The 15,420-nt window shown below is 44.4% G+C and overlaps 1 protein-coding gene across 4 annotated transcripts in view; it reads left to right on the top strand.

Annotated features, from left to right (window-relative positions):
* LOC124038566 (cytohesin-3-like) overlaps positions 1 to 15,420 on the top strand; it is a 60,798-nt gene that overhangs the window by 34,216 nt on the left and 11,162 nt on the right. For 3 of the 4 annotated variants that reach the window (XM_046354596.1, XM_046354593.1, XM_046354595.1), the window contains exons 6-9: positions 2,043 to 2,225; positions 2,392 to 2,504; positions 10,433 to 10,581; positions 10,664 to 10,775. In XM_046354596.1, coding sequence (XP_046210552.1) covers positions 2,043 to 2,225; positions 2,392 to 2,504; positions 10,433 to 10,581; positions 10,664 to 10,775 — 557 coding nt within the window. The remainder of the gene's footprint in view (positions 1 to 2,042; positions 2,226 to 2,391; positions 2,505 to 10,432; positions 10,582 to 10,663; positions 10,776 to 15,420) is intronic. The other variant, XM_046354594.1, reaches the window with a different exon arrangement.

Here is a 15,420-nt window from a genome sequence, read left to right as displayed (position 1 = left end):
CTTATCTATCTAGGTATTCCTAAAAGGTGGGGTTTGTGTCTCAGTCAGGTTCCACCTACCAGTTTTCTGGGCTGAGCGGGAACACTTCCTCATGGAGGGCAGAGGTGGATGAACGCAGTGCCCCCTGATCAGAGCCTGGAAATGCCAGCCCCAAGCACCATGGTCTTGACGGATGACCCTGGAAGCCAGTGGAGAGAGCGGAGGAGCCAAACTTTGGAAGGTCATGCTGGAGGATGTTTAATGCCCAGGCAAGTTGCAGTAATCCAGACGGGAGATGACAAGTGCCTGGATTAGGACCTTCTCCTGTGTGAGGCAGGGTCGTACTCTGCGGATGTTGTAGAGCATCCAGGAACGGGCCACCGCCTTGATGTTGGTTGAGAACACAGGGTGTTGTCCAGGATCACGCCTGTTCTTAGTGCTCTGGGAGGAGGACACAATGGAGTTGTCAACCGTGATGGCGAGATCATGGAACGGGCAGTCTTCCCCGGGAGGAAGAGCAGCTCCGTCTTGCAGAGGTTCAGCTTGAGGTGGTGATCCGTCATCCACACTGATATGTCTGCCAGACATGCAGAGATGCGATTCGCCACCTGGTCATCAGAAGGGGGAAAGGAGAAGATTAATTGTGTGTCGTCTGCATAGCAATGATAGGAGAGACCATGTGAGGTTATGACAGAGCCAAGTGACTTGGTGTATAGCGAGAATAGGAGAGGGCCTAGAACAGAGCCCTGGGGGACACCAGTGGTGAGAGCGCGTGGTGAGGAGACAGATTTGACAATCATTGTCTTGCATTTGGTCTGAGGATCTCATCTCGGTACCTAATGGCAGTCAGGCTACCTCTGGCGAGCACATGGAGGAGTTCTCTGGCAAATGCCAGTGGCGAATTTGACAATCTTGGTGTTCTCTGGCAAATGCCAAACGTCCTGCACGGTGTTGGGCTTGTAAGCACAACCCCCACCTGTGGACGTCGGGCCCTCATACCACCCTCATGGAGTCTGTTTCTGACCGTTTGAGCAGACACATGTACATTTGTGGCCTGCTGGAGGTCATTTTGCAGGGCTCTGGCAGTGCTCCTCCTGCTCTTCCTTGCACAAAGGCGGAGGTAGCGGTCCTGCTGCTGGGTTGTTGCCCTCCTACGGCCTCTTCAACGTCTCCTGATGTACTGGCCTGTCTCCTGGTAGCGCCTCCATGCTCTGGACACTACGCTGACAGACACAGCAAACCTTCTTGCCACAGCTCGCATTGATGTGCCATCCTGGATGAGCTGCACTACCTGAGCCACTTGTGACTCCGTCTCATGCTACCACTAGAGTGAAAGCACCGCCAGCATTCAGAAGTGACCAAAACATCAGCCAGGAAGCATAGGAACTGAGAAGTGGTCTGTGGTTGCCACCTGCAGAACCACTCATTTATTGGGAGTGTCTTGCTAATTGCCTATAATTTCCACCTGTTGTCAATCAGTGTTGCTTCCTAAGTGGACAGTTTGATTTCACAGAAGTGTGATTGACTTGGAGTTGCATTGTGTTGTTTAAGTGTTCCCTTTATTTTTTTGAGCAGTGTATAACACAATGAGTGTTCAAGCTCGAACATTCAAATGGATGTTACATAAACGACATCAGAGAACGACAGGCCACATAGCTTCAAAGGTGATGTTGACTTTCAAACACCCCTTTGGAGCTGCAACAAATCTTTCGCACAGAAGGCTCCTGTGTCTGGATTCTGTGTCTTGTTTTTCATCAATCAAATGCACCCTGGACCATGCCAGCTCCTCGAGGTATTGGGATCCATTTCAGTAGGCCAGCAGCTCGAGGTATTGGGATCCATTTCAGTAGGCCAGCTCCTCGAGGTATTGGGATCCATTTCAGTAGGCCAGCTCCTCGAGGTATTGGGATCCATTTCAGTAGGCCAGCTATTAGATTCCAGACTCTTGCAGCGCTGCTCAAAGGAAAAAGCATCTGCTTGGACAAAAGAACATTCACAGTGGAAATATTGTTTTCCCCTTCTGTGCTCAACCTGTGTGTGAAACTATTCCATCTCTTCTCCAGGACACTTTATATTCCCTTGATAATATTCCCATTCTTTGCTCTGGAAAAATGCATTGAGGAAAAAGCAGTTCCTGATAGGCTTACATGTCCTTGTGTCCCCAGAGATGAGTTTAACCTCGATGTACTACAGGCATTCGTAGAGCTTCATGAGTTTGCTGACCTCAACCTCGTCCAGGCCTTAAGGTGAGCTATGTGTTTCTCTCATCTAACAGGGAACAAACTGCACAAAACTGGCATTATAAGGAAATGGAGACATTTATTTTTTTATATGGGACACACACAATACTGATATTGAAAATTGTGTTCAATGAGGTGCTAAGTGTCAATGTTTCTGCTCTGTCTGTTGCAGGCAGTTCCTGTGGAGTTTTCGTCTACCTGGTGAGGCTCAGAAAATTGACCGGATGATGGAGGCGTTTGCCTCGCGGTACTGCAGCTGTAACCCTGGGGTGTTCCAGTCAACAGGTCTGATTCTCAGCATTCAACACTGTCTACCTTCCAAATGGTACTTTTAACCAGGGCCCATAGTCATATACTATATAGGGAATAGGGTGCCATTTGGGACTTACAGATAGTTCATATGTGTTTTAATGTAGCAGCGCTTTGACTGCTGTGGGTCTATGACACCCTCAGCCTTGTTATTCAATTATCACTAATGAATACTTCCTGATATTGATTGGATATTGATTGGAGGCCATCTGTCCTGGGTCAAAAGTTCACATGGGGACTGAACAACAAGTATTTAGCCACCAGAACATCCGTCCAGGTGGCCATGCAAGCAGAAAGATGTATGAAATGCACCAGCATTGGTTGAGACTACTGTAGTGCTGATAAAGAACCTAGTCATCAACATTATTAGATTTGCAATATCTGTATTCATTCCCGGAGGGGGTGTGGGGGTGTGTGTGTGGAGGGGGAGTGGGTGTGTGTGTTAAATAGCAGGAACCTGGTTACTGAGATTTACTGCCCAAAACCACTACCTTTCCCTGGGATAACTGTGAGAAACCGGTAAATTATAATAAATGATTTATATGAACAGTATGGCTTGAATTAGAACCGTTCAATTATAGCCTATGCAATGTCTAAATCTGACTTCTCTACGGCCTCTGCATGATGAATCAATGCTCAGGGTGGGGACAGACCCATCTCAGTATGGAGCACAGTTCACCATGCATGTAGAGCTATCATCTCATCATGGTCACTTTTTTTCTTGTGACATGAAGGCCTACATTTGTTGCAGCATAGCCTATGCTACAGTAATATAAAGACCCGATGCGCGTCTAATTTACCCACCTCCATCTGGCTTTTTTTATTGCCTCTGCAGAGTTTAAAAAAACAACAACAATCGCTTGAATATCATTGCTTTAAAGTGGTGCATGTGTGAGCAGTCTCTCTCTCACCATCAACTCTAGATTTCCTAGCCTACCTCTTTCAGGTAATACATTCAATGCCGTATTAGCCTTATTACGGTGCCTTGCAAAAGTATTCATCCCCCTTGGCATTTGTCCTATTTTGTTGCATAATAACCTGTAATTTAAATATATTTTTTATTTGGATTTTATGTAAATGGGCATTCACAAAATAGTCCAAATTGCTGAAGTGAAATGAAAAATAACTTATTTTTAAAAAAAAACTGAAAAGTGATGCGTGCGTATGTATTCACCCCCTTTTCTATGAAGCCCCTAAATAAGATCTGGTGCAATTACCGTCAGATGTCACATAGTTAGTTATATTGCACACAGGTGGACTTTATTTAAGTGTCACATGATCTCAGTGTATATATACACATCTGTTCTGAAAGGCCCCAGAGTCTGCAACACCACTAAGCAAGGGGCACCACCATGAAGACCAAGGAGCTCTCCAAACAGGTCAGGGACAAAGTTGTGGAGAAGTACAGATCAGGGTTGGGTTATACAAATAAAATATCAGAAACTTTGAACATCCCACAGAGCAGCATTAAATATATTATTTTTTTTTAAATATGGAAATAATATGGCACCACAACAAACCTGCCAAGAGAGGGCCGCCCACCAAAACTCACGGACCAGGCAAGGAGGGCATTAATCAGAGGCAGCAAAGAGACCAAAGATAACCCTGAAGGAGCTGCAAAGCTCCCCAGCGGAGATTGGAGTATCTGTCCATAGAACCACTTTAAGCCGTACACTCCACAAAGCTGGGCTTTATGGAAGAGTGGCCATAAAAAAAGCCATTGCTTAAAGAAAAAAATACGCAAACACGTTTGGTGTTCGCCAAAAGGCATGTGGGAGACTCCCCCAAACATATGGAACTAGGTACTCTGGTCAGATGAGACTATAATTGAGCTTTTTGGCCATCAAGGAAAATGCTATGTCTGGCGTAAACCCAACACCTCTCATCACCCCGAACACCCATCCCCACAGTGAAGCATGTTGGCGGCAGCATTATGCTGTGAGGATGTTTTTCATCAGCAGGGACTGGGGAAACTGGTCAGAATGATGGATGGTGCTAAATACAGGGACATTCTTGAGGGAAACCTGTTTCAGTCTTCCAGAGATTTGAGACTGGGACAGAGGTTCACCTTCCTTCAGGACAATGACTCTAACCATACTGCTAATGCAACACTCGAGTGGTTTAAGGGATACCATTGAAATATCTTGGGATGGCCTAGTCAAAGCCCAGACCTCAATCCAATTGAGAATCTGTGCTATGACTTAAAGATTGCTGTACACCAGCGGACCCCATCCAACTTGAAGGCGCTGGAGAGGTTTTGCCTTGAAGAAAGGGCAAAAATCCCAGTGGCTAGAGGTGCCAAGCATATAGAGAAATAACCCAAGAGACTTGCAGCTTTAATAGCTGCAAAAGGTTGCTCAACAAAGTATTAACTTGGGGGGGTGAATATTTACGCACGCTCAAGTTTTCCATTTTTTTTGTCTTGTCTGTTTCACAATAAATATTTTGCATCTTCAAAGTGGTAGGCATGTTGTGTAAATGAAATGATACAAACCTCCAAAAATCTATTTTAATTCCAGGTTATAAGGCAACAAAATAGGAAAAATGCCAAGGGGGTGAATACTTTCGCAAGCCACTGTATGCATAACACATAATTCATTAGCTAAATATAAGTTTCTAACCTCTGTCTCTTGCGCAATACACAGGCACCTGTGCTCTGCTGGCCGCTCTTTAGACTAGAATAGCTAGCTGGACATTCTATTTTTTTTGCATTTCTTATACCAATAGACTTGGAAGAGGGACGCAAGTTCCTTTTTTTCTGATTGTTAAGTCCAGCAGCCAATAACTCATGCACTTAGGTTATAGTCATTAACTTGTTTTTCAACCACCCCACAAATGTTTTAACAAACTATAGTTTTGGCAAGTCTGTTAGGACATCTACTTTGTGCATGACACAAGTAATTTTTTCCAACAATTGTTTACAGACCGATTATTTCACTTCTATTATTTCACTTCTATAATTCACTGTATCACAATTCCAGTGGGTCAGAAGTTTAGATGCACTAAGTTGACTGTGCCTTTTTAACTGCTTGGAAAATTACAGACATTTATGTCATGGCTTTAGAAGCTTCTGATGGGCTTAATTGACCTTATTTGAGTCAATTGGAGGTGTACCTGTGGATGTATTTCAAGGCCTACCTTCAAACGCAGCACCTCTTTGCTGACATCATAGGAAAATAGAAAGAAATCAGCCAAGACCTCAGAAATAAAATGGTAGACTTCCATAAGTCTGGTTCACAATCTCAGCAAAAAAAGAAAAGTCCCTTTTTCAGGACCCTGTCTTTGAAAGACAATTTGTAAAAATCCAAGTAACTTCACAGATCTTCATTGTAAAGGGTTTGAACACTGTTTCCCAGGCTTGTTCAATGAACCATAAACAATTAATGAACATCCACCTGTGTGGTGGAATAGTGGCGTTGTTACCCAACTCTTCCACCAAGGCACCTGCAAGTTCCCAGACATTTCTGGGGGAATGGCCCTAGCCCTCGCTGACCATGGCAGAACACTGATATTCCTGTCTTGCAGGAAATCACGCACAGAACGAGCAGTATGGCTGGTGGCATTGTCATGCTGGAGTGTCATGTCAGGATGAGCCTGCAGGAAGGGTACCACATGAGGGAGGAGGTTGTCTTCCCTGTAACGCACAGCGTTGAGATTGCCTGCAATGACAACAATCTCAGTCCGATGATGCTGTGACACACCGCCCCAGACCATGACGGACCCTCCACCTCCAAATCGATCCCGCTCCAGAGTACAGGCCTCGGTGTAACGCTCATTCCTTTGACAATAAACGTAAATCCGACTCCTGGTGAGACAAAACCGCGACTTGTCAGTGAAGAGCACAGAGAAGAGTCTTGTCCATGGTCCAGCAATGGTGGGTTTGTTGCCGGTGATGTCTGGTGAGGACCTGCCTCACAACAACCTACAAGCCCTAAGTCCAGCCTCTCTCAGCCTATTTACAGGCAGTCTGAGCACTGATGGAGGGATTGTGCGTTCCTGGTGTTACCCAGGCAGTTGTTGTTGCCATCCTGTACCTGTCCCGCAGGTGTGATGTTCGGATGTATCGATCCTGTGCAGGTGTTGTTACACGTGGTCTGCCACTGTGAGTATGATCAGCTGTCCGTCCCGTCTCCCTGTAACGCTGTCTTGGGCGTCTCACAATACGGACATTGCAATTTATTTCCCTGGCCACAGCTGCAGTCTTCATGCCTAAGGCATGTTCACGCAGATGAGCAGGGACCCTGGGCAGCTATCTTTTGGTGTTTTCCAGAGTCCGTAGAAAGGCCTCTTTATTGCCCTTACTGTGACTTTAATTGCCGACCATCTGTAAGCTGTTAGTGTCTTAAAGACCGTTCCACAGGTGCATGTTCATTAATTGTTTATGGTTCATTATGGTTCATTGAACAGGCATAGGAAACTGTGTTTAAACCCTTAACAAGGAAGATCTGTGAAGTTATTTAGATTATCTTTGGAAGAAAGGGTCCTAAAAAAGGGGAGTTTCCTTTTTTTGCTGAGTTTATATGCATCAGTCTACTAATTATACAAATGGGCACTATTATATTTCAAAATTGAAATCAAATCCGCTAGCCTATAATTGTAACTTTGTAGGCCGCATGTGCTGCACCAAAATCACATTCTCTTCTGCTTTATCATGATTGGAATTGATGTGTGTAATTCCAGTCCATATAATACAGTTCACACTCAAAGATTAGCCAACTGGAGGTAGTTTAATGTATTTACGCAACAGGGCATATAGTTAGCTATATCTATGGGTTTTTGTTTTTCTGTCGTGCGCAATGTGCAGTGGCCTATATCATATATGTATTGGATAATGGCAGGCAGCTTAGCCCCAGTGATGTACTACCCTCTGTAGTGCCTTGCGGTCGGAGGCTGAGCAATTGCCGTACCAGTCAAGATGCTCTCGATGTTGCAGCTGTAGAAACTTTTGAGGATCTCAGGACCCATGCCAAATCGTTTTAGTTTCCTGAGGGCGGGAAGAGGCTTTGTCGTGTCCTCTTCACGACTGACTTGGTGTGTTTGGACCATTCTAGTTTGTTGTTGATGTGGACACCAAGGAACTTGAAGCTCTCAACCTGCTCCACTACAGCCCCGTCGATGAGAATGGGGGCGTGCTCGGTCCTCCACAATGTTTCTAGTAAATCATAAGAGCCAAAGTTTGAACGGCCCCAACCTGTTCCAAACACATTGGGAGTAGAACAAAAAAACAGGCTAATTTATAACTTTTATCATCTAAGCACATAGAAAATGACCAAGGCTTCTGTAATGAGTGGCACACACATGAACTGCTGCCCGACCTCTCTCACAAAGGGACAGAAGAGCCATATCTACATCCTGCTTCCTGACAGCTGGTGCACTCTTAGTGGCAGCGCACGGTGAAGGCGCCGTGCAAGATTTCGACACACAACTTCTTATCCCCAAACCATCTGGAATTATTTATGATAAAGAGCCAGAGAAAGGATATTATTTCCACAATAGGTAGTAAATAGTTTTATAGTTAATTTTCTATGCTAGTCATGGGTTCATTCAGAGAGGGGCTGGACTGTGCTGTTTATCTGTACTCTGTTCACAACGGACACATCTCTGAACAGACAGTCTCATGTACAGAGCAGAACAACAGTACCAGAACTCATAGTACACCGATTTTGGCCTTTACTACTATAGCCCATAGAAACACATTGAATAACACATTCAAGTAGCAAAACACAGTCAAAAAATAATAAGAAAAAAGTTAAGTGTTTGTCCTAGATCTAGGAGACAAGAAAGCTCATGAAATATATATTTATTTTTATACATATTTAACCCTTTTATGGGGTAAAAACTACCTTCATACTTTTTAAAAACCAGTACCGGTTACCTTCAGACGAGTTCCGTGACACTTGTGGGGTTGGGTATTAGAGAAAAAAAATCTTGAGCTAAAATGTACAGATTTTCATGGGGATTATTATTTATTTTTTTACAGTGTGTCAATTGACTCTATGGGGATATATTACTTAAAGGTATCAACTCTCTACTAGTAGTAACAGTAGACTACTCCCTGCTGGGCCACCAGGTTGAGCTACTGTAGTGAGTCTCTACTAGTAGTATCAGTAGACTACTCCCTGCTGGGCCACCAGGTTGAGCTACTGTAGTGAGTCTCTACTAGTAGTAACAGTAGACTACTCCCTGCTGGGCCACCAGGTTGAGCTACTGTAGTGAGTCTCTACTAGTAGTAACAGTAGACTACTCCCTGCTGGGCCACATTACATTACATTACATTTAAGTCATTTAGCAGACGCTCTTATCCAGAGCGACTTACAAGGTTGATCTACTGTAGTGAGTCTCTACTAGTAGTATCAGTAGACTACTCCCTGCTGGGCCACCAGGTTGATCTACTGTAGTGAGTCTCTACGAGTAGTATCAGTAGACTACTCCCTGCTGGGCCACCAGGTTGATCTACTGTAGTGAGTCTACTAGTAGTATCAGTAGACTACTCCCTGCTGGGCCACCAGGTTGATCTACTGTAGTGAGTCTACTAGTAGTATCAGTAGACTACTCCCTGCTGGACCACCAGGTTGATCTACTGTAGTGAGTCTCTACTAGTAGTAACAGTTGACTACTCCCTGCTGGGCCACCAGGTTGATCTACTGTAGTGAGTCTCTATTAGTAGTAACAGTAGACTACTCCCTGCTGGGCCACCAGGTTGATCTACTGTAGTGAGTCTCTACTAGTAGTAACAGTTGACTACTCCCTGCTGGGCCACCAGGTTGATCTACTGTAGTGAGTCTCTACTAGTAGTAACAGTAGACTACTCCCTGCTGGGCCACCAGGTTGATCTACTGTAGTGAGTCTCTACTAGTAGTAACAGTAGACTACTCCCTGCTGGGCCACCAGGTTGATCTACTGTAGTGAGTCTCTATTAGTAGTAACAGTAGACTACTCCCTGCTGGGCCACCAGGTTGATCTACTGTAGTGAGTCTCTACTAGTAGTAACAGTTGACTACTCCCTGCTGGGCCACCAGGTTGATCTACTGTAGTGAGTCTCTACTAGTAGTAACAGTACACTACTCCCTGCTGGGCCACCAGGTTGATCTACTGTAGTGAGTCTCTACTAGTAGTAACAGTAGACTACTCCCTGCTGGGCCACCAGGTTGATCTACTGTAGTGAGTCTCTATTAGTAGTAACAGTAGACTACTCCCTGCTGGGCCACCAGGTTGATCTACTGTAGTGAGTCTCTACTAGTAGTAACAGTTGACTACTCCCTGCTGGGCCACCAGGTTGATCTACTGTAGTGAGTCTCTACTAGTAGTAACAGTAGACTACTCCCTGCTGGGCCACCAGGTTGATCTACTGTAGTGAGTCTCTACTAGTAGTAACAGTTGACTACTCCCTGCTGGGCCACCAGGTTGATCTACTGTAGTGAGTCTCTACTAGTAGTAACAGTTGACTACTCCCTGCTGGGCCACCAGGTTGATCTACTGTAGTGAGTCTCTACTAGTAGTAACAGTAGACTACTCCCTGCTGGGCCACCAGGTTGATCTACTGTAGTGAGTCTCTACTAGTAGTAACAGTAGACTACTCCCTGCTGGGCCACCAGGTTGATCTACTGTAGTGAGTCTCTACTAGTAGTAACAGTTGACTACTCCCTGCTGGGCCACCAGGTTGATCTACTGTAGTGAGTCTCTACTAGTAGTAGTGTCATGCATGCAGGGGGGCAGAGGAGAAGAAAAGTTGTTTATTGTTATTAGATCAATATTCAGATATAATTGATATTAACCACAAAATTCTACCCAAAACTCATGAATTGACTAGTGTATGGCGTCCTTGGTTAACCTCAGTGAAAGGCAGAGAGATGTCTGAGGTGTGTATCAGTACTAAATATTCATTACTTCTCTCCCTCCTGTAGACACCTGTTATGTGCTGTCGTTTGCCATCATTATGTTGAACACCAGCCTGCACAACCCCAATGTCAGAGACAAGCCCTCTGTAGAGAGATTCATCTCCATGAACAGGGGTATCAATGAGGGAGGAGACCTGCCAGAGGAACTACTCAGGGTGAGAGTGTGCGTGTGTTTGCGTGCGTGTGTAGAGCAAATGTTTTTTCCATTACTCAACCTTTTTGTATTCTATTTGACAGAATTTATTTGACAGCATAAAAAATGAGCCCTTCAAAATCCCAGAGGACGATGGCAACGATCTGACACACACATTCTTCAACCCTGACAGAGAAGGATGGCTACTGAAATTAGGTGAGTGACGACCAAAGAATCCACATCTTGGTTCACCAACATAACTCCAAGTATTCTATATCCTATCCTTTTTCACTACATTTTTGTGCAGATGACTATGATCTAATGTTAGCAATGTGAAAAACAACTCGTATTATTTCTGCACTACTGTCTCAACTTGTCTTTTCTCTCTCACTCCAAGCATGGTCTGTGTGATTCAGCTGCTTCTCTCTCTGTCCTTGGTTTTTGCCCTTACTGTTAAATGTTCCCTCTTGTTTTCACTCACCCCCTTTGACTTGTCACCTTTCTGTTCTGTGACTGGCTGTTTCTTCTTACTCTGCACTAGGAGGTAGGTACCTCTCCTCGATCCCAGTAGAAGTTGCCCCTAACTACTGATACAAGGTCAAATATATTGGTTACGGTTAGGATTGACGTAAACTGATCCTAGATCTGTGGTTAGGGACAACATCTTCTCCCAACCTTCCCTCCCTCAACCCATGCTAACATGTAGACCAAGAGGTTAATCTTCTTAGTCAGATGTATTAGCTGCTAGCTGGTTAGTCTGTTTGTTTGTTTTTCCAGCCCATGTGACCTGACCAGGAAAAACTCAGGGCCCTAGTTATTATAGCATCGAGCTTAAATAAGGCCCAAGGAAGGGGTGCATTTATTTAATTTTGGTCATGGGTTTGCACTTGGAGAATGTGTTCTATATGCTACAGTATGTGCTGATATTGTGGTGTTCTGAGTTCTTCCTGCTGCTGCCCTCCAGGCCTGAAATATATCCTGCTGCTGCTGCTTGCCCTCCAGGCCTGAAACACATATGCTGCTGCTGCCCTCCAGGCCTGAAACACATATGCTGCTGCTGCCCTCCAGGCCTGACATGCATATGCTGCTGCTGTCCTCCAGGCCTGAAACGCATATGCTGCTGCTGCCCTCCAGGCCTCAAACACATATGCTGCTGCTGCCCTCCAGGCCTCAAACACATATGCTGCTGCCCTCCAGGCCTCAAACACATACTGCTGCTGCCCTCCAGGCCTCAAACACATATGCTACTGTTGCTGCCCTCCAGGCCTCAAACACATCCTGCTGCTTCCTACTTGCTCCTATCTAGGGGGCGTCTCAAATGGCCTCCTATATAGTGCACTACTGGTGAAAATAGTGCACTATATTGTAGAGAACAGAGTGCCATTTGGGATGAAACATATCTATCCATTGGGATCCCCCTCTTTCCATCCCACCGGCTGCGCTTGCCAGATAATTTTAGATTGTTTTCCACTCAGAGTTGCATGCATTACATCTGTATGCTTATTTTAGCATCCTTTTAGGAGCTGCCTGTCAGGTAGTTAAATGGGTCATTACTGCAGCCTGTCAGGTAGTTAAATGGGTCATTACTGCAGCCTGTCAGGTAGTTAAATGGGTCATTACTGCAGCCTGTCAGGTAGTTAAATGGGTCATTACTGCAGCCTGTCAGGTAGTTAAATGGGTCATTACTGCAGCCTGTCAGGTAGTTAAATGGGTCATTACTGCAGCCTGTCAGGTAGTTAAATGGGTCATTACTGCAGCCTGTCAGGTAGTTAAATGGGTCATTACTGCAGCCTGTCAGGTAGTTACATGGGTCATTACTGCAGCCTGTCAGGTAGTTACATGGGTCATTACTGCAGCCTGTCAGGTAGTTAAATGGGTCATTTACTGCAGCCTGTCAGGTAGTTAAATGGGTCATTTACTGCAGCCTGTCAGGTAGTTAAATGGGTCATTTACTGCAGCCTGTCAGGTAGTTAAATGGGTCATTACTGCAGCCTGTCAGGTAGTTACAGTGCCTTCGGAAAGTGTTCAGACCCCTTGAATTTTTTCACATTTTGTTAGGTTATTATTATAAATTTGATAGTTTTTTTTTTGCTCATTAATAATGACAAAGCAAAACCAGGTTGTTTTAGAAATTTGTGCTAATTCATAAATGTGTAAACTGATATTACATTTACATAATTATTCAGATCCTTTACTCAGTACTTTGTTGAAGTACCTCTGGCAGCAATTACAGCCTCAAGTCTTCTTGGGTATGACGCTACAAGCTTGACACACCTGTATTTGGGGAATTTCTCCCATTCTTCTCTGCAGTTCTGTCAGGTTGGATGGGGAGCGTCGCTGCACAGCTGTTCGATCAGGTTTAAATCCGGGCTCTGGCTGGGCCATTCAAGGACAATGAGACTTGTCCTGAAGGCACTCTTGCATTGTCTTGGCTGTGTGCTTAGGGTTGTTGTCCTGTTGGTGGATGCTGAACCTTCACCCCAGTCTGAGGACCTGAGCGCTCAGGTTTTCATCAAGGATCTTTCTGTACTTTTGCTCTGTTCATATTTCCCTCAATCATGTCTAGTCTCCCAGTCCCTGCTGCTGAAAAACATCCCCACAGCATGATGCTGCCACCACCATGCTTCACCGTAGGGATGGTGCCAGGTTTCCTACATACGTGACGCTTGGCATTCAGGTCAAAGAGTTCAATCTTGGTTTCATCAGACCAAAGATTCTTGTTTCTCATGGCCTGAGAGTCTTTAGGTGCCTTTTGGAAACTCCAAGCTGGCTGTCATGTGCCTTTTCCTGAGGAGTGTCTTCCGTCTGGCCACTCTACCATACAGGCCTGATTGGCGGAGTGCTGCATAGATGGTTGTCCTTCTGGAAGGTTCTCCCATCTCCACAGAGGAACTCTAGAGCTCTGTCAGAGTGACCATCGGGTTCTTCACCTCCCTGACCAAGGCCCTTCTACCCCGATTGCTCAGTTTGGCCGGGCAGCCAGCTGTAGGAAGAGTTGATGGTTCCAAACTTCTTGCATTTAAGAATGACGAGGCCACTGTGTTCTTGGGGACCTTTAATGCTGCAGAAATGTTTTGGTATCCTTCCCCAGATCTGTGCCTTAACACAATCCCGTCTCGGAACGCCACAGACAATTCCTTCGACCTCATGACTTGGTTTTTGCTCTGACATGCACTGGCAACTGTAGCACCTTATATAGACAGGTGTTTGCCTTTCCAAATCATGTCCAATCAATTTAATTTACTACAGGTGGACTACAATCAAGTTGTAGAAACATCTCAAGGATGATCAATGGAAACAGGATGCACCTGAGGTCAATTTTGAGTCTCATAGCGAAGGGTCTGAAATACTTATGTAAATAAAGTACCGAATTTTCTTAACCTGTTTTCGCTTTGTCATTATGAGGTATTATGTGTAGATTGCTGAGGATTTTTAAAAACTTAATCTAATTAGGATAAGGCTGTAACATAAAATGTGGGAAAAGTCAAGGGGTCTGAATACTTACCAAAGGTACTGTATATACAGTACCAGTCAAGTTTGGACACACCTACTCATTCAAGGGTTTTTCTTTATTTTTACTATTTTCTACATTGTAGAATAATAGTGAAAATGTCAAAACAATGAAATAACACATGGAATCATGTAACTAAAGAATTGTTCAATCTAAAATATATTTAGATTTGTTTAAAGTAGCCACCCTTTGCCTTGCCTTGACATCTTTGCACACTCAACCAGCTTCATGAGGAATGCTTTTCCAACAGTTTTGAAGGAGTTCCCACATGCTGAGCACTTGTTGGTTGCTTTTCCTTCAGTCTGCAGTCCAATTCAACCCAATTTGAGATGGTTTAGGATGATGTTGGGTGATTGTGGAGGCCAGGTCATCTGATGCAGCACTCCATCACTGTCCTTCTTGGTCAAATAGCCCTTACACAGCCTGGAGGTGTTTTTGTGGTCATTGGCCTGTTGAAAAATAAATGATGGTCCCACTAAGCGCAAACCCGAAGGGATGGTGTATCTCTGCAGAATGCTGTGGTAGTCATGCTGGTTAAGTGAGCCTTGAATTCTAAATAAAATCACAGACCGTGTCACCAGCAAAGCACCATCACACCTCCTCCATGCTTCACGGTGGGAGCCACACATGCAGAGATCATCCGTTCACCTACTATGCATTTCACAAGACACGGTGGTTGAAACCAAACATCTCAAATTTGGACTCATCAGACCAAAGGACAGATTTCCACCGGTCTAATGTCCATTGCTCGTGTTTCTTGGCCCTGATCTACCCCCTAAAGTATAGTAATACAATAGTAATCATAATATTACTTACAATTACATGGATTATTGACTGCTTGCATCATTTTGGTTTAATTAACAAACTCATAATCCTTAATCTGGACAACTGTAGAGAATTATCTGCATTTATCTGCTGACAAAGGCTTGACTCAAGGAGAGAAGAGTTAATGCTAACTCCATATCGTGAGGAGATATTCTTCCTGAAAAAAATGCAGCGTCTGAGAATTTTATCTTGTTACTCATTCTGTTCCTCACACTCCCTGGTTGGTCGGACAGACTGGCTTCCCGGTACAGAGAGATTTGGCCAAGTGAAAATAACTGAGTTCAGACTATGATGAATGCTTCCATGAAGTGTATCCACATCCCCATTTTGTATTGATTGTTTGTACTTGAACAGGAATTTAAACAAGTAAACTCATTGCAGTAAACTCGCTTAGTGTTACAGAAATGTAGAATGAGTAATTGTTCCTCTCTTTTCACTTTATATCTGCAAAATAATGAAATAAAATTAAGATGTATCACTTTTAAGAGGCAAATGTCTTTATTATGCAGTGGGCTGGGTATACAG

Source organism: Oncorhynchus gorbuscha, linkage group LG06 (genome assembly GCF_021184085.1).
Source record: "Oncorhynchus gorbuscha isolate QuinsamMale2020 ecotype Even-year linkage group LG06, OgorEven_v1.0, whole genome shotgun sequence".
In the NCBI taxonomy this organism is placed as follows: Eukaryota; Metazoa; Chordata; class Actinopteri; order Salmoniformes; family Salmonidae; genus Oncorhynchus; species Oncorhynchus gorbuscha.
The sequence above is the reverse complement of the archived record's forward strand: the minus strand, read 5'-3'. Positions and strand labels throughout refer to the sequence as shown.